This window comes from Schistocerca cancellata, chromosome 3, assembly GCF_023864275.1.
Source record: "Schistocerca cancellata isolate TAMUIC-IGC-003103 chromosome 3, iqSchCanc2.1, whole genome shotgun sequence".
Classification (NCBI taxonomy): Eukaryota; Metazoa; Arthropoda; class Insecta; order Orthoptera; family Acrididae; genus Schistocerca; species Schistocerca cancellata.
Genome location: NC_064628.1, coordinates 493276087 through 493300638, shown reverse-complemented (window position 1 = coordinate 493300638; position 24552 = coordinate 493276087). Strand labels below are relative to the sequence as shown.

At 41.5% G+C, this 24552-nt stretch overlaps 1 protein-coding gene across 1 annotated transcript in view; it reads right to left on the bottom strand.

The window, feature by feature from the left end:
* Window positions 1-24552, bottom strand: part of LOC126175258 (acyl-protein thioesterase 1) — a 132338-nt gene that overhangs the window by 75802 nt on the left and 31984 nt on the right. The window contains exon 3 of the mRNA XM_049921900.1: window positions 5415-5480. Within this exon, the coding sequence (XP_049777857.1) occupies window positions 5415-5480 (66 nt within the window). The remainder of the gene's footprint in view (window positions 1-5414; window positions 5481-24552) is intronic.

Genomic DNA, 24552 nt, shown 5'->3' with positions numbered 1-24552 from the left:
TCAAACCAGTCTCAGGACTGAAGACCACCACCACCACCACCACCACCACCACCACCACGACAACAACAACAACAACAACAACAGTTCTGTACCAATCACATTTCTCAGCATCTACCTTCTTTTAATTCCAAATTATCGCATCATTCTGGAAGTCCGAGGGTATTTGTTTGATGTACATTTCCATTATAGCTCTACCATGTATTCCGTCTGCACTTCCCTTCTTTTTTCAGTAGTGATTTATCATCTGAACTCTTCATATTCATACAGGTGCTTCTCTTTTCTCTGAAGCTTTCTCTAATATTTCTACCTTTCCAGTATGTTGTATGCTCTTACAGCCTTGCATTTGTCCACTAGCCATTATTGTTTTGCTATTTTGCATTTTTGTCAACCTATTTTTTGACACCTGTTTTCCCTTATGCTTTCTTCATTTTTATATTTTTTCCTTTTGTCATTTAAACCGAGTATCCTCAATGTTATCCAAGGATTAATACTTGGTACAGTCTTTTTTTCTATTTGATTCTCTGTTGCATTCACTATTTCCTCTCTCAAAGCAACACACTCATCTTCTATTGTACTTCTTCCCTTGTTTCAATCCATTGTTGCTTAACACTCCCACTGAAATTCTCAATGACTTCTGATTCTTTCAATTTATTCAGGCCTCACCTCCATAATTTCCTACCTTGCTGTAATTTCTTCAGTTTTAATCTACAGTTCATAATCAATAAAATGTGATCAGAGTGCATGTCTGCCCCTTACAGGTTAAATTCTGGTTCTGAAGCATCTATTTTATCATATAATCTATCTGAAACCTTGTGGTGTGTCCTGGTCTCTTCCACATATTCATCATTCTTTCATGATTCTTAAACCAAAAGTTAGCAATGATTAAATTATGCTCTGAATAAAATTCTAACAGGCAGCTTCCTCTTTTATTCCTTTCCCAGTCCATGTCCCTCTACTATTTTTCCTTTTCTTAAATTTTCCTCCCCCTCTCAGACAGCATATAAAAGGTCAAGCAGAGACAAGTTTCTGTGGAGCCTAAGTTCAAAGGTGAGGTAAAAGTGACAAATATAAGGCTCTATTTCATCCACAGAGACTGAACTAGAAAAGGCTATCAGAACATTTAAAGTGAGCTGCAGGACTCAATGGGTTATTCATGGAGCTTATTAAACACCTGGGACCACACGCTAGTAACAGTTCTACCAAATACTTTGAGCACCAACCAAGTTCCTAGGCAGATGAAGATATCCAAAACACTTGTCATTTTAAAACCCCAAGATGACCCAGCAAGCTGTTGCCCAGCAGCAGAATTTATGATCATACTGATGAGGTTCTCTCTATTTATCAGGCAGGGTTCTGTACAGAGCATAGCTGCTGTGACCAAGCTCTGGATGTAACCTCATATATTTAAGGAGGCTTCGAGCAATAGGCCATCACTACTAAGCTGTTTGACGATTTCACAGTGTTCATTTTGGTTTTAAGCATCTTAGATGAACAAAGAGAAGAGTACAATAAATTGAACATGCTGTACTCATCACTGTGTGTAATGTACTGAGACCGGAACTGCTACTGCTTGTGGAGTGGTCACTGCAGTAACCTGCTCTGCCAGTGATTTTCGTAGTTTTCAAAATTTATTCATGTAAATTATAGGAGTGGGCTTACTTTTTTTGTTCTTGCTTTGCATACTGTTTTCTTTAGCATTTTACCAATTTTCTATTTTTACATTTATTTTGGTTTGTTGTTCATGGCACTGTGGCAACAGTACCTTATATTATCGAACTACATTTCTTTCTTCACCACACATCAAGTAACAGAACAATTTTGCACGAAGTATTAGGACTAGGACCCTTTTCTACTTCTGGTGAATCAACAGCTGATGAGTTAACTTTAAGTTTTCCAATGAAAATATCACACTGCAAAGAAAAGAATATTCCAGAATACCTTCCCTGTTTGTTTGCTAATGAACGTGAGTTGTAACAGGAGGATGGCAGAGATGAGACAGTAGTTGAGTTTCCAGGCTTCCTAGTGCCACATAGCATATCCAATGAGGTTGAAGACTCCTGTATAGACACACTTCAGATGAAGAAGCTAAAAAGTAAGCCTAAATTCAATGGGACAACAAGTTATGCCTGGAGGCATGTTGCCACTTCGAGGATATAATCGACAAGGACGATACTAATCACCTAGGAAACAGCTTGGTTGATAGATGCAGGTTTTTACAACATACTACCAATAGAAGTGTAAATGAAGCCACAAAAGTCTTTCAATGAAACACCACTGACATTTACAGTTGATTAACAATGATTAAAAATATTTAATTTTGACCAAATCACACATATTTTTAGAACAAGTCTGCTGTATAACAGTTCGCTTTGATGTGCAATGGGATATTTCTGTCTCTTACAATTTTTCTAAACCAAAATGGTGAGCTGACTTTTGAACACTAATCACAAACATCCAACAAGTCTCAGAAATAGGGTATCAGAAATTCGTCATAAAAGAGTTAAAGATGCAGAAAATGGGGGAAAACACTCATAGCTGTCTAACAAGTAACGCCTCAGATCACATTAAAGGTTGTGAGATTCTTCTTATTTCAGACACTATTTATTTGTCCTTTTTCCACAGTATATTCGAGTACTGCATTTAAGATGAATAAGTTGTTGTCTTGACCAGTGATACAGATCACTAGAGCAACTAGTCTGGAGGCAATTCCCACAGCTGACAAGCAGACAGCAAGACTTGTCAACCATATGCCACCATGCATGTGCTGGTGGTGCGAGGTGCCAAACAACGCATAAGAACTTACCTATCATAGCAATCGTGGACGCTGGGGACCACCCATCATTTAGGCATGAAACAACAACTCTTTCTGTATCAAACAGTAATTATTACAATCCACTTTTAACGCAATAAATGTTTGGGGCAGTCTATTCATTAAAGCTCCTTTACTACTATTACACTATGCAGTAGACTAATTGCAATAAGAAAAAAATGATGATGGAGACACTACCACCAAAACCATACGAAATTTGCTAGCAATTCTTGTTGGGACCCAAGAAAGTGCATCACAGCATTAGGATTTACTCCTGGTTTTGAACCTTGCGCCAGCCACACACTATTTTCAGTATTCTATAAAACTAAGTGTACCAAAACTGAATAATTGTGAATTATTCAAATGTATTTATCAATACAAACACCATAATGGCATCATAGAAAATGATTAAAAATGGATTTTGTACTCTTACATCTAATCATAGCTACATAATTAGAATTTTTCCAGTTCTGGACATTTCCAGAGCTGGAAATTATCTTCTATGAGGAACATCATCAGCGGCAGAACTGCATAGAACAGGGGTAGGAGGAAATCCTATGCATTCATTCACAAAGGTATGCCAAGAAATGTCTATCTTGCCTGCAGTGTGGTTTCAGTTGCCTGACACTGCAGTTTGTGTGTGTGTGTGTGTGTGTGTGTGTGTGTGTGTGTGTGTGTGTGTGCGCACGCGCGCACATCTATCGTTGATGAAGACCTTAATGGCCGAAAGCTATATTGGTGACAGTCTTTTTGTTGTACCTATCTGTGACTCAGCAAATCCGTTATATGGTAGGTAGCAACTTTCGTTTTCATAATATTGTTACATTCCATCCTGGATTTTCCATTGTTTGATGGTAATTTTATATTTGCTATTGTACTAATATAGGTATTATATTTAGACTATTAAAATAAATGTTTTTGTCTGTAACATAAGGGAAAAAAATATTTCTTAATTCTTGCCAATGTGTTACTGAACAATGATATAAGTGTACCAGCTAGTTGGCCCATGATATAACACAACATGTTTGCAGTTATCCGATTACTTACTTTACATATTTTTTATGTAAGCTGTTTATATGGGAATTCCACAGTAAAATGTGTTTCTGCTAATTTAATCTGTATTTTAATCACTGAAAATTAATGATATGTGATTCATCATTAGTTAAAAGAATGCTGATAAACTCTTTTTCAAGAAGGAAATGCTAGGAAAAATACAAAATAAAATTATAGACTGCTGAACCAGAACATTATGACTACTGACCTACTATCAATATAAACCTGTCCAGGTGCTAGTGTTACCTGGCGAGGAATGACTGTTAGACGCAAGCACAGTGCATGTTGTATCAGTCAGTGTGCTAGCCGTGTGTAGAAAGGGGAAGGTGTGCAATCTGAGTATGGCTGAAGGCAAATTGTGATGGCCTGGAGGCTCTGAATAAGCATTTCAGAAACTGCACAACTTGTCAGGTGTTTGAGGAGTGCTATGGTGAGAGTTTTCAACACGTGGCGAAGCCAAGGAGAAACAACATCACTATGTCGTGGAGTTGGGTGGCCACGCCTCATTACAGTTGTCGCATGTTGTTGGCTGGGCAGACTGGTAAAACAGAACAGGCAGTGGACTGTGGCGGAACTAACATCAGACTGTAATGCTGGGCAGCGAAAAAGTGTCTGATCACACAGTGCACCCAATTCTTCTAACAATGGGCCTCCACAGTCGATGACCCATACATGCCAACGTTAATACCATGACATTGACATCTACAACTGAAATAGGCATATGAGCATTGGCACTGATTGGTGGCACATTGGCAGAGTGTTGCATGGTCTAATGAATACCGATACCTTCTTCAATACCGATGGAAGAGTGTGAATCCATCGTCTTCCAGGGGAACAGCTCCTTGATGCCTGTACAGTGGGGCAGAGACAAACTGGCAGCAGCTCCCGTTTGCTGTGGGAACATTCACGTTGGCATCCACAGGTACAGTGGAGCTCATGCAAGGCACCTTGACATCCAAGGAGTAGTGTACACTGGTTGCAGACCACGTACACCCCTTATGACGATCATGCTTCCCGACGGCAATGGCATTTTTCAACAAAATAATGTGCCATGTAATAAGGCCACGAGTGTGATGGAATGGTTCGAGGAACATACTGGCACATTCCAGTTATGTTCTGTCTCCCCAATTTGACAGATCTGAACCTGATCGAACATATCTGGGATGAGATTGAAGGTGGCATCAGAACTCATCGTGCTTCCCCTGGAATTCACAGGACTAGGTGACGTGTGTGTGTGTGTGTGTGTGTGTGTGTGTGTGTGTGTGTGTGTGTGTGTGTGTGTGTGTGCGCGCGTGCGTGTGGTGCCAACTCCCTCCAGCGACCTCCCAAGACCTCACAAGACCTCACTGCTTCCTTGCCATGTCACATCGCCACTTGTTGTCTGTGCCAAAGGTTGACATACTGGCTGTTGGGTGGGTGGTCATAATGTTCTGGTTTATCAATGTATATATTCCAGTGGTGTATTGCTACTTCTTTTCCAAATATGGCTATAAAATATTATTCAGTTTGGAGCAGACTACAAATTTAATGTGCCTCAATTCTTCAAACTTACGCCGTTGGGCAAATTACTTTGACATGAGATGACCTTATCGCTCCCATTCCACTTGCCCATCCATGCCTGAAACAGATAAGAATCACCTTTAGCACTCTAATGTCCCTCAAAAGGTAAGCTATGTTAACAAGACATTTTTGTATAAATTCTCTTAACAAATACAGTAAATGAAGAAAATTCACTGAAAAATCAATTTTGCTTCAGATATAAAAGAAAGATAGCACTGTAGATTTTTTTTTTATAATGTATTAGCTTCTGTATTTTGGTGATTTGACATCTAAAACTAAGTTTTACACTTCGTAAAAATAATTATTTCAAGACTCTAATATTATATCTTCTTTCCACTGTGAATTTGGTTAAATGTGTAATACAATTAGGATTTATTTGCCTGATTTTTAAGATGTTAATTACATACGGAACATCAGTAACACTAACTGACACCATTCAACATAATGTTAAAGGGAAAAAGAGTTTGTGCCGAGATTTTATTGCATTTCCTCTTTGAAGAACAGCAACTTTGATGAAATACTACTTCTTTTTCATTTGATGGAAAGGAACTGTAACATTTCAATGAATTATTATGGAAACTCTCCAGACTTTCCATGCATAAATTCAATGCAAAACCAGTGTTTATTAAAATTACTATAGTCACGGTAGAACTGACAGCAGGACTGAACAAGGGCATTAAAAAAATTTAGAATAATTGAGTCTACAAGAGCTATGAAGAAAAAAGTGTACGTGAAGCTTTGAGGACTGGAAAAACGTACAGAGAAAATGTCCGGAAATATACAACAACTGAAATGAAAAGCGAATGAAGAAATGAAAAATTTAAGGTTAATTGTTTTAATTTCTTAGCAAGCTGCATCAACTATCTTTTGAAATATTAATATTTTCAGCAACAGAATGGCAAAAGTTTTATTTGTAACAATTCTGAAACATAACATCACAGACTAATAAAAGTAAATTGTTTAATTAATTAACTATGTGAAGCCTTCTATGTGGGAATGACCAGCAACAAACTGTCCATTCGCATGAATGGACACAGGCAGACAGTGTTTGTTAGTAATGAGGATCACCCTGTGGCTAAACATGCCTTGGTGCATGACCAGCACATCTTGCCAGAGTGTTACACACTCTGGGTTATCTGGATACTTCCCACTAACACCAACCTGTCAGAACTCCGGAGATGGGAACTTGCCCTTCAATATATCCTCTCTTCCCATTACCCACCAGGCCTCAACCTCCGCTAATTTCAAGTTGCCGCAGTTCATACCTCACCTGTCATATATACATAAAAACAAAGATGATGTAACTTACCAAACGAAAGTGTTGGTATGTTGATACACACACACACACACACACACACACACACACACACACACACACACAATTCAAGCTATCGCAACACACGGTTGCTTCATCAGGAAAGAGGGAAGGAGAGGGAAAGACGAAAGGATGTGGGTTTCAAGGGAGAGGGTAAGGAGTCATTCCAATCCCGGGAGTGGAAAGACTTACCTTAGGGGGGAAAAAAGGACAGGTATACACTCACGCACACACACACATATCCACCCGCACATATACAGACACAAGCAGACATATGTAAAGGCAAAGAATTTGGACAGAGATGTCAGTCGAGGCGGAAGTACAGAGGCAAAGATGTTGTTGAATGACAGGTGACGTATATGAGTGGCGGCAACTTGAAATTAGCGGAAGTTCAGGCCTGGTGGATAACGGGAAGAGAGGATATATTGAAGGGCAAGTTCCCATCTCCGGAGTTCTGATAGGTTGGTGTTGGTGGGAAGTATCCAGATAACCTGGACGGTGTAACACTGTGCCAAGATGTTCTGGCTGTGCACCAAGACATGTTTAGCAACAGGGTGATCCTCATTACCAACAAACACTGTCTGCCTGTGTCCATTCATGCGAATGGACAGTTTGTTGCTGGTCATTCCCACATAGAAAGCGTCACAGTGTAGGCAGGTCAGTTGGTAAATCACGTGGGTGCTGTCACACGTGGCTCTGCCTTTGATCGTGTACACCTTTCGGGTTACAGGACTGGAGTAGGTGGTGGTGGGAGGGTGTATGGGACAGATTTTACACCGGGGGCGGTTACAAGGATAGGAGCCAGAGGGTAGGGAAGGTGGTTTGGGGATTTCATAGGGATGAACCAAGAGGTTACGAAGGTTAGGTGGGCGGCGGAAAGACACTCTTGGTGGAGTGGGGAGGATATCATGAAGGCTGGATCTCATTTCAGGGCAGGATTTGAGGAAGTCGTATCCCTGCTGGAGAGCCACATTCAGAGTCCGATCCAGTCCCGGAAAAGTATCCTGTCACAAGTGGGGCACTTTTGGGTTTCTTTCGTGGGAGGTTCTGGGTTTGAGGGGATGAGGAAGTGGCTCTGGTTATTTGCTTCTGCACCAGGTCGGGAGGGTAGTTGCGGGATGCGAAAGCTGTTTTCAGGTTGTTGGTGTAATGATTCAGGGATTCAGGACTGGAGCAGATTCGTTTGCCATGAAGACTTAGGCTGTAGGGAAGGGACCGTTTGATATGAAATGGGTGGCAGCTGTCATAATGGAGGTACTGTTGCTTGTTGGTGGGTTTGATGTGGACGGACGTGTGAAGCTGGCCATTGGACAGGTGGTGGTCAATGTCAAGGAAAGTGGCATGGGATTTGGAGTAGGACCAGATGAACTGATGGAACCAAAGCCAGCTTCATCCTGACTCACAACTTCTTAACTTTCGAAGGCCAGACATACCAACAATTCAAGGCAACAGCCACGGGTACCAGGATGGCCCCCTTGTACGCCATCCTATTTATGGGTTGCTTAGAGGAAGCCTTCTTGGTTAACCAGGCCTGCCAACCCAAAGTATGGTACAGATTTATTGATGAAATCTTCATGATCTGGACTCACAGTGAAGAAGAACTTCAGAATTTCCTCTCCAACCTCAACTCCTTTGGTTCCATCAGATTCACCTGGTCCTACTCCAAATCCACCAGGCCTCAACCTCTGCTAATTTCAAGTTTACCACCACTCATACTTCACCTGTCATTCAACAAGATCTTTGCCTCTGTACTTCCGCCTCAACGGACATCTCTGCCCAAACTTGCCTTTACATATGCCTGTTTGTGGCTGTATATGTGCGGATGGATATATGTGTGTGTGTGTGTGTGTGTGTGTGTGTGTGCGTACGCGCGCGCGAGCGAGCGAGAGTGTATACCTGTCCTTTTTCCCCCCCCTAAGGTAAGTCTTTCCGCTCCCGGGATTGGAATGACTCCTTACCCTCTCCCTTAAAACCCACATCCTTTCGTCTTTCCCTCTCCTTCCCTCTTTCCTGATGAAGCAACCGTGTGTTGCGAAAGCTTGAATTTTGTGTGTGTGTTTGTGTGTCTATCAACATACCAACGCTTTCGTTTGGTAAGTTACATCATCTTTGTTTTTAGATATATTTTTCCCCACGTGGAATGTTTCCCTCTATTATATTTATATCATTAATTTGAACCCAACAATTACGTTTTTTATGGTCACTGTTGCATTTCGAAATCTTTTCTGTCATCTTACTTTCTCTTTCTGTTTGTGCTAGTAGTTTCCCTTTGTATTCACCTTCTCCTTCTTACTATAATCCACCATACAATTTTATCCTGCCTATACATACTCAATAATATGTAACCCACTTCCAAACCATAACCTTAATTTTTTTTCCGCTTTCAACACTACCGTTGCTATAAAATCCACCGCTCCCAGTTCACAAACAGTTCCTTTCATCTATTAAACAACCATTTCGGCTAGTTCTAACAAATTTCGCATTGAAACTTCCTGGCAGATTAAAACTGTGTGCCCTACCGAGACTCGAACTTGGGACCTTTGCCTTTCGCGGGCAAGTGCACTACCAACTGAGCTACCGAAGCACGACTCACGCCCGGTACTCACAGCCTTACTTCTGCCAGCATCTCATCTCCTACATTCCGAACTTTACAGAAGCTCTCCTGCGAACCTTGCATAACTAGCACTCCTGAAAGAAAGGATATACTGGCAGAAGTAAGGCTGTGAGTACCGGGCGTGAGTCGTGCTTCGGTAGCTCAGTTGGTAGAGCACTTGCCCGCGAAAGGCAAAGGTCCCGAGTTCGAGTCTCGGTCGGGCACACAGTTTTAATCTGTCAGGAAGCTTCATATCAGCGCACACTCCGCTGCAGAGTGAAAATCTCATTCTGGAAATGTCGCATTATTTCCATTTCCGTTTTTCCCACATCACTGATCATTTTTAGTCCCTTCCCACAGGTTTTAACGTCATTATTTCTTCGTCAGACAATTGTTAGCCTCAATTTTCATAATCTGCCACCACAAAACTACTCCTTTTAATACATTTACCCGCAGTTTTTTCCAAATTTTCCCAAATTTCTCCACCCTTTAACGTGTTTTGGCGGCAACACAACCACCTAACCTTTGTGCACATCGTTGTTTACCAACCCAAGCTCACCACAGGATCAACGTAGCTCAGCTTTAACCAACACTTTTTCGACTTTTTTCACATCAGATCTCCAGCTGTTTTCTAGTTCACCTTTATCTCTTCCCATATATTTTTATTTTTATTTTCATTTTCATTTCAGCCTCATGTTACACTTTCCACCTTCTAATACCATGTCACCCTCACAACATCCCCACAACGACCCCATTAAGTTTTATTTACATTCCCTCTGCAAACATGCCTTCGCCCTAGCCAGATTACGCTCCAATATTTTATTTACTCAGGCTTGTCTGACATTTGGCATTACCCCCAAAGGCCTCACACTTGAAGTTCCCATCTCTGGCTGTAACCCTTCTTTCCATCAGTTCCTATACCAGTTCCAAACTGAACAATCCATTGCCCTCACCCACCTAATCCTTCACCTACACATCAACTCAGCCAATTAACACACTCGTCAACTCCTATCCTTAATAAAAGTCCTCAATCTTTCCTCTCCCACATCCACACCGGCTGATCAGAGCATCCTCCTACAGGCCAACCGGAAATTAGAACAGCATGCCACCCTCCACCTCAAAAAACAATCCAATCTCCTGGTTTCCCACCTCTGGAAAGGCAACTCACTCACTCTCCACAACCTTTCCAGCAAACCTCAACCTCCTCTCATTGCACACAGACCCAGTCTCTCCCATCTACTCAATCTCCCACTTCCAGCTCCATTCCCCCCAAAACCTCAAAATTCTAATCAACACAATCTGGAACCACAACACCCCAATTCAGTAGTTAGCCTTTCCTCCAAACCTCTCTCCCAATCCAAAACCTCTGTCCTATCCAAAGGCCTCACCTTCAGCCCTAATCCCAGATTCAACCAAACAGCCCTCTTCAAAGATTTACTGTCCTATACTCGTACTCTCCGCTGGAAATAAAACTTTGCCACGAAGAAAAATAATCCTAATCCTACTCCTAATGATCCAACTCCCCTAGACACTATCCAAATTGAACCCTGCCTGGAACAGTTCCGTCCTCCATCACAGCAGGACCCACCTCCTCTTCCTGAAAATCACCCTCTGCAAACCTTCCAGGAATTTCTCACTTCCAGCCTTGCCTCTCAATCCTTCTTGAAAAACCTTAATCCTACTCCCAACATCACTACAGCTTAAGCCCAGGCTATCCGTGATCTGAAGGCTGACCGATCAATCGTCATTCTTCTGGCGGACAAGGGTTCCGCGACCATGGTACTTGATCGTCGGGAGTATGTGGCTGAGGGACTGCGTCAGCTTTCACGCAACACTACATATAAAGTTTGCCAAGGTAATCCCATTCCTGATGTCCAGGCGGAGCTTCAAGGAATCCTCAGAACCTTAGCCCCCCTACAAAACCTTTCAACTGACTCCATCAACCTCCTGACCCCACTGACACCCCGCACCCGTACCTTCTACCTACCCCTTAAAATTCACAAACCCAATCATCCTGGCCGCCCCATTGTAGCTGGTTACCAAGCCCCCACAGAACATATCTCTGCCTACGTAGATCAACACCTTCAACCCATTACATGCAGTCTCCCATCCTTCATCAAAGACACCAACCAGTTTCTCGAACACCTGGAATCCTTACCCAATTTGTTACCCCCGGAAACCATACTTGTGACCATTGATGCCACTTCCTTATACACAAACATTCGGCACGTCCAGGGCCTCGCTGCGATGGAGCACTTCCTTTCACGCCGATCACCTGCCACCCCACCTAAAACCTCTTTCCTCATTACCTTAGCCGGCTTCATCCTGACTCACAACTTCTTCACTTTCGAAGGCCAGACATACAAACAATTAAAGGGAACAGCCATGGGTACCAGGATGGCCCCCTTGTACGCCAACCTATTTATGGGTCACTTAGAGGAAGCCTTCATGGTTACCCAGGCATGCCAACCCAAAGTTTGGTACAGATTTATTGATGACAACTTCATGATCTGGACTCACAGTGTAGAACTTCAGAATTTCCTCTCCAACCTCAACTCCTTTGGTTCCATCAGATTCAGCTGGTCCTACTCCAAATCCCATGCCACTTTCCTTGACGCTGACCTCCATCTGTCCAATGGCCAGCTTCACACATCTGTCCACATCAAACCCACCAACAAGCAACAGTACCTCCATTATGACAGCTGCCACCCATTACATATCAAACGGTCCCTTCCCTACAGCCTAGGTCTTCGTGGCAAACGAATCTGCTCCAGTCCTGAATCCCTGAATCATTACACCAACAACCTGAAAACAGCTTTCGCATCCCGCAACTACCCTCCCAACCTGGTACAGAAGCAAATAACCAGAGCCACTTCCTCATCCCCCCAAACCCAGAACCTCACACAGAAGAAACCCAAAAGTGCCCCACTTCTAACAGGAAACTTTCTGGGACTGGATCAGACTCTGAATGAAGTCCTCCAGCAGGGATACAACTTCCTCAAATCCTGCCCTGAAATGAGATCCATCCTTCATGAAATCCTCCCCACTCCACCAAGAGTGTCTTTCCGCCGTCCACCTAACCTTCGTAACCTCTTGGTTCATCACTATGAAATCCCCAAACCACCTTCCCTACCCTCTGACTCCTACCCTTGTAACCGCCCCCGGTGTAAAACCTGTCCCATGCACCCTCCCACCACCACCTACTCCAGTCCTGTAACCTGAAAGTTGTACACAATCAAAGGCAGAGCCACGTGTGACAGCACCCACGTGATTTACCAACTGACCTGCCTACACTGTGAAGCTTTCTATGTGGGAATGACCAGCAACAAACTGTCCATTTGCATGAATGGACACAGGCAGACAGTGTTTGTTGGTAATGAGGATCACCCTGTGCCTAAACATGCCTTGGTGCACGGCCAGCACATCTTGGCACAGTGTTACACCGTCCAGGTTATCTGGATACTTCCCACCAACACCAACCTGTCAGAACTCCGGAGATGGGAACTTGGCCTTCAATATATCCTCTCTTCCCGTTATCCACCAGGCCTCTACCTCCGCTCCGCTAATTTAAAGCTGCCGTCACTCATACCTCACCTGTCATTCAACAACATATTTGCCTCTGTACTTCTGCCTCGACTGACATCTCTGTCCAAACTATTTGTCTTTACATATGTCTGCTTGTGTCTGTATATGTGCGGATGGATATGTGTGTGTGTGCGCGCGCGCGAGTATACCTGTCTCCCCCCCCCCCCCCCCCCCTCCTAAGGTAAGTCTTTCCACTCCTGGGATTGGAATGACTCCTTACCCTCTCCCTTAAAACCCACATCCTTTCGTCTTGCCCTCTCCTTCCCTCTTTCCTGATGAAGCAACCGTGTGTTGCGAAAGCTTGAATTTAGTGTGTGAATTTGTGTGTCTATCAACATACCAACGCTTTCATTTGGTAAGTTACACCATCTTTGTTTTTAGATACATTTTTCCCAGGTGGAATGTTTCCCTCTATTATATACCATCTAGGTGTAGCATAAAACAGTCAATTGCTACATAATGAATTCAAACTCAAACTGATATTTTTTGGTGTAATGATTGCTGCAATTATTTACGAAATTTGATGTTGAAAGAATTAATTAGTAACTACAAAGTAAAAATGGTACCACTTTCTCTGAGAAATGCAACATTTACTCATAGTTTACACCAATTTTGCTAAAGGATTGGGCATTGGGCTAACAACTCTAAGTCTTTGTTACGAAATACAAATTTGCCTCAGACGGGAATGGATTTAATGGAATACGAAAACTGCAAAGGACAAATGGCATACAATTTAAAAATTTTAATTTTGGATCTTGGAATGTTCAGAGCCTGTATAGACCAGGAACCATCCAGCCTATGGTCTCAGAAATTAGCTGATATAAACTGGACCTGCCGGCAGTACAAGAGACAAGATGGCTAGGAAAAGGAACTCACAAAGAGGATGGATACACACTATTCAACGGCAGATGTGTAGATAAACCTGAATTCGGCACTGGTTTTGTAATACACAACAACACGACAAATTCGGTGAAGGAATTCAAAGCTGTTAACAAGAGAATATCCTACATAGTACTTGGAAACCAAGTGTCAGACATCACATTCATCATCAACGTTCATGCCCCAACTGAGGATAAAACAGATGAGGAAAAGGAAGAGGTCTATGACCAACCAGAACAAACAATTGAGAGCACATCAACTAGAAATATCAGGATAGTGCTGGGAGATTTTAATGGAAAAGCAGGAAAAGAAGAATGCTACATACAAACCATAGGAAGGCACAGTTTGCACGGTGAGACCAATGAGAATGGTCAGAGAATGATCAATTTAGCTATCTCAAAGAACCTAAGAGTAAGTTCGACTTACTTTGAACACAAGAGAATACATAAGAGAACATGGTGTTCACCAGATGGAAGAACCACCAACCAGATAGATCACATCTTGGTGGACCAGTACGATAGCCATAGAGTCATGGACGTAAGGTCGTATAGAGGTGCTGACTGTGCATCATACCACTTCCTCATTGTGTGCAAGCTTAAACTCATGTTCACCTACATGCATAAGAAGAAGGGGACACTAGAACCTGCTTTGAATGTTGAGAAACTACGAGAAAGTGCCATTAAAGAACAATATGCTATAGAAATTGAAAACCATTTTGAGGTCCTAGAGACCCTGGAACCAAGAGAGAACGTGGAGGAAAGGTGGAAAGAAAGAAAGTCCACAGTCTAAGTGTAGTGGAGGATATATTGGGAAGAAAGGAAATAATGAAGAAGAGAAAATGGTTCAACGAGACATGCCAGAAGGCTACAGGAAAGAGGAGGCAGGTGAGGGAGAATTGGCTAGCTGACAGGGAGAATAAGCAGAAAAGGGAACATTTTATCAACATCAGAAGGGAGACAAAGCAAATCCTAAGAGCAGAAAAGAGGAAAGAATATATCTAACCTATTTGCTAGAACAAGTTGAGGCAGAGGGCCAAAACAACAACTCAAGGCAATTCTTCCAATAAATAAAAAATTGGAAACGTGGATTTCAGGGCCCAACTTTCTTTATTAGAGATAAGAATGGCAACTTGATAAATGACAAGGAAAGAATTGTAGAAAGATGGAAAGAATACTTCTCAGAACTGTTGAATCGCCCAGACCAAGATGAAATATTACCTGCATACACTACAGAGGAAAGGACTGATGAAGAAGAATGGGAAGTTAGTGAAGACGTGAAGATCGGAATCAAAGGACTCAGAAACAACAAAGCACCAGGGTAGGACAGAATAACATCAGAATTAATCAAGGAGGGAGGCGAGAGCTTACACTTAGTGATATATAAACTAATCCAGTTGATATGGAAGAAGGAGCTACTGCTAGAAGAATGGAAATTGGCTGTAATATGCCCAATATACAAGAAGGGAAGCAAAATGGAATGTGGTAACTACAGAAGAATTAGTTTGTTGAATGTAACATATATGGTGCTGTCCATCATTATCCTCGAAAAATTGCAACCATTCATAGAGAACAACATACAGGAGTACCAAGCTGGCTTCCAGTCAAACCAATCGACAATAGATCACACTTTCACACTAAGACAATTGTTTGAAAAACACTGGGAATATGATAAAGATATCTACAGCCTGTTCGTCGATTTTCAACGTGCATATGACAGCATCCACAGGAATAGCCTATACAATGCAATGTGTGGCTTCAGAATTCCTGAGAAGGTAGTGAGATAGGTGCAAGCTTGTATGGAAGGGCCAAAGGCAGCAGTACAATTCCAAGGAGCCACATCAGAAACATTCGAGATTGAGACAGGCCTCAGACAAGGGGATGCTCTCTCATGTGTTCTTCTCAATGTCATATTAGAGAAAGTAATGAAAGAGTGTAGGCAACAGGAGTGGGCTAGAGTAGAGATGGACGGTAACTTCAATTGTCTCGCATATGCAGATGACATGGTACTATTAAGTGAATCAAAGCATGACTTGAAAGAAATATACCAGAAAATGAACAATTATGCACACAAGGTAGGGCTCAAAGTGAATTGAGATAAAACAGAGTTCATGCAATCACGAAGAAGACAAGAGCAGGAAGAATTTCTTGAGATGGATGGCAAGAGGTTCAAGACTTGCATGTCTTGAAGATAAATTTGGAGATGTTGTCATTGAGAAAATTACGCAATGGATCATTACTGATTAAAGCCTACTCTCCTGCACAGTCCACAGTTCTACAGGTGTGTGAACAACAGGGTGACATGCAAGTGTCCATTGCCCCACATAAAAATTTGAGTATAATTATTAACACCTCCAAAAAAAATTCAAATAGCTTGAAGTAAACATAAGGTAAATTTCAAAAACTTAGGATCTTGGTTTACCATGGGCAACAACATAAAGATGGACATCAAGGAAAGAATAGCAGTGGGAATTAAATGCATGCATTCCCTCAGCCTCAGAGAGACGCTTGGCTCCAAATCAATCTCAGTGAGTATTAAGATGAAAATCTGTAACACAGTGATATGCCCAGCAGTAATGTACGGTTCAGAAACATGGAGCATGACTAAGCAAGAAAGAGAAAAACTATTAATATTTGAAAGCAGAGTAAGGAGGAAGATATGGGGACCAGTTTTAGATAATGGAGAATGGAGGAGTTGGAAAAAATGAGGAAATCTACCTTCTGATGCGACAATCAACTATCTTACAGAAGATAAAGAGTGAAAGAATACAATGGGTGGGCCATGTAGCTCATATGCCAGATGGAAGACAACAGGCAAAGATGGCACTAGCGGGGAAACCAAACACCAAACGCCCCATTGGATGACCAAGGCAGCGCTGGATGGACGACCTGGCAAAGGACCTAGCAGCCATGGGAACTGAAGACACCTGGAGAAACTGGGCACAAAACAGGAAGGAATGGAGGTAGTTTGTAGAAGCAGCGCGTGGTCTGCAGGGCCTGTGATCGTTGAATATCTATCTATCTATTTCATTAATGTTTTTTCTGAAATAATTGATGCAACATTGCAAGTTACGCAGAATTATCTTTTAAAAACATTATGTTTTCCACCTATTTCCTTACAAACTCATTTACAATGAGTGTTTTAACAGTTTCTTCAATGTATTCGTAAAAGTTACAATGTTTTTCAATATTTCTATTGTATACCATCACACAGCACACAGTTGTAGGAAATCTAAACAAATTATGTGCTACGTTATTCCAAATATGTATTATTCTGCCATATGTGTATGGAAACATGCTTTAACTTCCTCCGATTTGTTTGCATTATTTGCTTAGAGATAAATATGTACACTTATTTACTTGCTATTTGTTTCTTTCCAGGTGGGTCACTCGAACTCTGGTAAAAAGGAGATTTTGATAAATTTGATAAACTCTATTTGTGGACAACACGTATATGCATTCTATGTTATGAGTATGTATTATTTCCATTTGAAAAATAATTCTGTCATACTTTGCACATCTTGTGTCTTGTCAGTTCTCTTCTGAAGGCTCACGTTTTAGTTATAACCGTTTTTCTGTTTCAAGTTTCTATATCCAAATAGTCATGTGCGACTTATAATTTTGCAATTTGTTTTAAGCAGCACACACCTGGTAAATTTTACAACATTTGGCATGAAACTCCTTTGTATTATTGCATAATATTAGTGCAGGGTCATTCCATGCCAAGTGGGCTAGACCTTCCTGCATGACCATCACGGTTTTTGATAAAATTTTGTGTGAAGATTCACGAGTGTCCCCAATAAACATTGACGATGTTTTACTTTTGCCAGTGTAATACTTGCAGAGATATAGTAATTTGTTTGGCGCCCTAGTGCAGCTTTCAACAGTGACCCCAAGCTTTCGGCAAATTTTAGACATATCATCTCTGGCTATATTTTCTAGAAAGAAACAAAACTTGGCCATCTTGTACAACTTTTTTCACTCTGTTATGCAAAACTATAAAAAAGATTTCTAACAATTTTCATATGGATAATTTGAAGCTAAATTGGTCAAAGACATAGACCCTCTAAAAAAAAAAAAAAATGAAGTTAGAGGGATAGACCTGAAACTTTGCATGCAACATTTACCAACACAAGGTCTTAGACTGCAAATCGATTGCAAAGTTGCTGATTTTAATAAAAATGCTAAAATTGGGTTTTTTAAGTCAATTTTTACCAAAAAAAGTTGTGTGCAAATTTTTAAAAACCATTTTCATTAGGAAGATCATGTTCTAAACAACCTGAAACTAGATTTAGTTTTGCAATATGAACATATGGGGAGGGAGGGGGGGGGGGGGGGGAGGCAGCCAAGAGAAATAGCCGGCAAGATGGGGATGCACCTCTACTGTGTCTACTCCACTGGTATTCAAATCAAATCTTACTTCTTTTATTACATTCTACAGTTGCTTAGTACTTTTGGGGGAAGGTAATATGAAAAATGCCGATGACTTGGAAAGAACTTGAAAAATTTTTTTTGAATGTGTTTTTTGTCACAATTCCTAATGACACATCACAGCCTTCTTCTCTGCTACAATTGTTACACAATCAAACAGGTCTTAAACTTCAAAACTTTGCTGTGCACCACCAAAGCAATGGAGATCATTGTAGTAAAATTGTTGCACAATGGCTGCAAAAAAAAAAAAAAAAACCCCTCGTATAATGACATTCAAGTTTTACAGCATTGTCACATTGTGCAAATTTTGGTGAAGTTCATAATTTGTCTGACCTTTTTTTGGGATAGGATTCATGTTATAGAGAATTTTTAGTATGTATTTTTTATTGTGTAACATGCTACTGCTGCACTAGTTCAATTCTGGTTTTAAGTATAGCATATTTTGCATTAAATAGTTAGCAGCTTCGTAGAACATTAAGTCTACACACGAAAAATTTTACAAATGTGCTGTTATGGCCAATGGTGGCTTAACCACTGCTGGTTTCTTCTTCTTCTTCTTCTTCTTCTTCTTCTTAAAAAAAAAAAAAAAAAAAAAAAAAAAAAAAAAAAAAAAAGCATCAGCCACAGGGGCCACACCCAACAGCTATGCAACAGCAGTTGCGTCAGTTTCTTTACCATATGGGATTCTTTATACTGGATCCCAAGCCCGATTACATTTCTAAGTGTCAGAGGTCAAAGTTAGAAGAGGTCTCTTTTAGGATCCTAAGCTTATGTTTACTTCAAGCTATTTGAATTTTTTAGAGGTGTTAATAATTGTACTCAAATTTTTATGTGGGGGCAATGGACACTTGCATGTCACCCAGTTGTTCACACACCTGTAGAACTGCGGACTATGCAGGAGAGTAGGCTTTAATCAGTAACGATCCACTGCGTAAGTTTCTCAATGACAACTTCTCCAAATTTATCTTCAATGTGTTCCACACAAAATAATGGTTTTGTCACAGTAGAAATATCTCCATCTGTTTGAGTACATACTAGGTATTGGATAAAGTCTTTCCCTTCTGTCCCTCTTCCAATAGGGGCAGGATTGTAGCTATACACATTGGAATATCTATACCAGTCTGTTGAGATGACCAGATCACGAAGGCCACTGTGTTGGTTTAATTTGCTACAATTCATGCTGATGCCAGAATGAGATTTTCACTCTGCAGCGGAGTGTGCACTGATATGAAATTTCTTGGCAGATTAAAATTGTGTGCCGGACCGAGACTTTAACTCAGGACCTTTGCCTTTCGCGGGCAAGTGCTCCACCATCTGAGCTACCCAAGCATGACTCGCGTCCCGTCCTCATAGCTTTACTTCTACCAGTACCTTGTCTCCTACCTTCCAAACTTTACGGAAGCTCTCCTGCAAACCTTGCAGAACTATCACTCCTGAAAGAAAGGTTATTGCGGAGACATGGTAGAGGTAGAAGTAAGGCTGTGAAGATGGGGCACGAGTCATGCATGGGTAGCTCAGATGGTAGAGCACTTGCCCGCGAATGGCAAAGGTCCCGATTTCGAGTCTCAGTCCAGCACACAGTTTTAATCTGCCAGGAAGTTTCAAGCTGATGCCACCTACCCCAATTACGGACTCTCTGTATGGGAACCACACAGCACCAACAAAAGTTGTCTGGCATGAAGACTGTTGCCGGAAATTCTGATGGCCCAAGATGCTAGGCACCTATTCCTTGACATGAGTGGGCAGCTAACAGCTAGGCATTGGCAGTGTGATCTTTGTGGGGTCGTGGGCCCTACTGAAATAGCACACATCGACCCACCATGATGGATTGGCTTTTAAGGCATATATGAGACCACACAGATGTTGTTTTTCAGACAATCTTTAACACTGTATGCAGCAAGCATTATTTAAGGCATTTTTCCCCAGTTGGCTCATGCTACAGGAAACATTTTGAGAATAAATGTCAAACCCAGAAGGGACCAAAAATTACTTTAGCTGATAGGTGATCTAAAGTACATGATTAAAGAAGACAATGATGAAAATGATGATTTTGGATGTGGAGTGCTCAATATCATGGCCTATCAGCACCATGATGAGTAGTCAACATGCCTTTCTCATGGGGAGCAGAGAAAGGACAGAGTGTGGGATGGTGCGCGAGGGACTTCCTATACATGTGGAGTAGTTTACAATGTTTTGTACTACGACTTCCACACAGCACTTTGGGAATTGTAGTGTAACCTCTCCCTTGCAATCAGTAGAAAGAAGGCGAAGAGAAAGGTCATTCTCATCTGGTCTGAGATTTGCTTTTGATATATTGTTCTGTTTAATAGGAAATATGTACAATGAATTTCATCTCCAACCACACAGTATACCACTGACAAACAATTCATCTGTCAGATAATGAGATGACAGCATGGAATGCGACAGCATATTGTTGTACAACACCAACCTGACACGCTTTTCTGACTGTTTTGTCAGCCATGTTGTTTCCCTGTATCCTGACGTGTCCAGGTACCAAGCAAAATATCACCTCCTTGACATAGTGATGCAGTTGCTGTAAGGTGTCAAGGATGACCTGAATCAACTGGCTGACTGATTGAGGGGGGGTTCGGAACTTAACGGCGAGGACATCAGTCTGAATCAACTTGTATACCAGATATCAGGTGATCAAAAAGTCAGTATAAATTTGAAAACTTAATAAACCACGAAATAATGTAGATAGAGGGGTAAAAATTGACACACATGCTTGGAATGACATGGAGCTTTATTAGAGGGGAAAAAAAAAGTTCAGAAAATGTCCGACAGATGGTACTGGACAGAAAAACGTCAGTGACTGCGCATGACAATTGTGTATAAAAGGAGCTGTAATGAGAGAGAGAATCAGATGCACCAGCAGTCGCAGCATGTTGACGTTACCTGAAAAGGCGCTTTTAGTGAAGCTTTATAATCAGAATGGGGAATGTGCTAGTTCAGCATTACCATCCTATCACCATAGGAAGGGGATTTGAATGGGTAAAAGTCCATTGACAAATGCAGCTGTGGCGAGAATGATTTCGAAGTTCGAAGACACAGGTTGTTTAGACGATAGACCCCGTAGTGGCCGATCGAGCACAAGGCGTAATGCTGCTGAGACAGTTCAGGAAGAAATGGAGACTGTAGCAGGTTCGTCTATGTACGGAGAAGTCAGCGCTCATGCAGTCGCACCGGCATTCCATACACTACTGTTTGGTTGGCACTTAGGCATACCCTCCGATGCTATCCGTACAAAATCCATTGCCATCATGAACTGTTACCTGGCGATTTAGTGAAGCAGAGGACATTTGCGGTGTGGGCGTTTCAAAAGATGGTGGAAGATGACAATTGGTTGAGTATCGTGTTGTGGACCGACAAAGCTCATTTCACGTTCCAAGGGTCAACACCCACAACTGCAGAATTGGGGCTACCGAAAATCCTAGAACTGACGTGGAAACTCCATTGCATGACGAGAAAGTCATGGTATGCGTTCGATTTCCCACATCTACCGTTATCAGGCCTTTTTTCTTCACGGAAATGCGTGATTCTGGTTTTGTAACTGCTACCGTGACGAGTGAGAGGTATGCCAATATGTTACAGAATCACATCATCCCCAGCCTGGCTGATAAACACCTGCTGGAACATACGATTTTTAGGCAGGATGGCGTTCCACCCCATATTGCTAGACGCGTGAAAGATCTCTTGCGCGCGTTGTTTGGTGATGATCGTGTGCTCAGCCGCCATTTTCATCATATTTGGCCTCCCAGGTCCCCAGACCTCAGTCCGTGCGATTATTGGCTTTGGGCTTACCTGAAGTCGCAAGTGTATCGTGATCAACTGAAATCTCTAAGGATGCTGAAAGACAACATCCGACGCCAATGCATCACCATAACTCCGGACATGATTTACAGTGCTGTTCACAAACATTATTCCTCGATTACACCTATTGTCGAAGAATGATGGTGGACATATTGAGCATTTCCTGTAAAGAAATCATCTTTGCTTTGTCTTACTTTGTTATGCTAATTATTGCTACTCTGATCAGATGAAGCACCATCTGTCGGACATTTTTTGAACTTCTGTATTTTTTTTGGTTCTAATAAAACCCCATGTCATTCCAAGCATGTGTGTCAATTTGTACCTCTATATCTACATTATTCCATGATTATTCAGTTTTCAAATTTATACTGACTTTTTGATCACCCAATACATTTGGTGGACACTTTTCGTGCACTGACGAGTCAAAACAGATGAGAAATCTTGTACTCTAATGCCCGTGAATCCACTCCAGTGCCACCATAACACCATGTAATTCTGTATGACAATTTGTAAATTGTTCCTGAAGGCATACTTTGAAAAACATGTCGGGGAAAACAACTAAACAACTGAGTCCATTCTGTTGCTAGGAAGCCACCCACAAACAATGATAATTTTTTTTTAAGTGACCAGTCTTCTGACTGGTTTGACGTGGCCTGCCACGAATTCTTCTCCTGTGTCAACTTTTTCATCTCTGAGTAGTTCTTGCAACGTGTGTCCTCAATTATCTGCTGGATGTATTCGAATCTCTGTCATCATCTACAGCTCCCTCTAGTACCATGGAAATTCCCGGATGTCTGAACACATGTTCCACAATCCTGTACCTTCTTGTCTGTGTTTTCCATACATTTCTTTCCTATCCTCGCCAATTCCATGAAGAACCTCTTCATTTCTTACCTTATCAGTCCACCTAATTTTCAACGTTCCTCTGTAGCACCAAATATTGAATGCTTCAATTATTTTCTGTTCCAGTTTTCCCACTGTCCATGATTTACAAACATACAATGCTGTACTTCAAACGTACATTCTCCGAAATTTCTTCCTCTAATTAAGGCCTATGTTTGATACCAGTAGACTTCACTTGGACAGGAATGCTATCCTTCCCTATGCTCGTCTGCTTTTTATGTCCTCCATGTTCCACCCATCATCGGTTGTTTTGCTGCCTAGGTAGCAGAATTCCTCAACTTGGTCAACTTCAAGATCCCCAATTCTGATGTTAGGTTTCTCGCTGTTCTCATTTCTGCTACTTCTCATTAACTTTGTCTTTCTTTGATTTACTCTTGAACCATATTACATACTCATTAGAATATGGAACAAGTTTTCTAGTACCATGTCAAGATTAAAATCACTTTGGATCTCTGAAAATACCAAGGAGGTAATTTATTCCATCCTTGGCTGTATAAAGAGAGGTCCGACACATCTAGATCCTTGAGACTGTCAGTAGCACGTATCCCGAATGACAATGTCACATGGAACCAATTCCTTAACAGTTGTTTAAGAGTTAGGATGGATTACCCCACAAAATGCCAATGACTAATGCAGCACCTGAGATTTTCAGGGCATGTCGAGCCAGGAGGAGGTGCCACTGAATCCAGAGTGGTGGTTCACCAGCCCCAGCAAACAGACTACGAGCTGGGCTGATCCGAAAGGCTTCAGTTGACATCCAAATGCCCCAATGATGGACAACGTTTAACATCTTGAGGTTGGAAACAGTAGTGATCTACAAACACAGTTGCTGTAATCTGTGATCTGACAACTGCCCCATAAAACTGCAGGAGATGTGATCTTTCAGTTCCTCAGGCCTTTCTGCTGGGGCATTTCAAAATATTCAATTATCTGAAGCCCTTTCTTGACAAGTCTTTTCGAGTTAAATAGTAGACAACAAAGCACATAGTGACATTAAAGTGTGAAGTATTATCCCCAATTGTGAGCTCTGGTTCCTTAAAACTTCAATGAGCAAGGATAAAACTGACACACAATCTTCTCTGGTGAGAACCTAAAACCAGTTTTATTGGTCCAAGCTTTTAGCCTCATTGTTCTTGTAACATCAGAAAAGGTGTAGAAGATTGTGAAGCCACCCACAAACAAAGAGCATTGAACAGAACTCCTGACTGCAATTGGACTGAGGACAGCATCAGCAGCGTTAAGACCACAGTAACTGCCTCCCCCTTTTTCCTACAAATGTAACGGTGAGTGGATGGTCTGATTTGTAGTTCTGTCTTCATGGGTAGTTTGTGGCAAACAGGCTGAAAAAAATGATCTGAGGGTTTGTAAAACATATTTTAGTTAGTACTCTATTAGTAGGGCACTCTCCTATTGTGCTGTGATGGTAAAGGTTCCACAATATTATAATCAGAAACACAAGTGAAATTTTACAAGCTTTGGCAGTTTGGTTAGCTCAGCTGAGAGCAGATAATACTAATATGCAAAAGCAGCTGGAGGTTGTAAGAGGGGACAGGGCTTTGTCCAGTTTACTGGCTATCACAATATGTTCAATTACCAC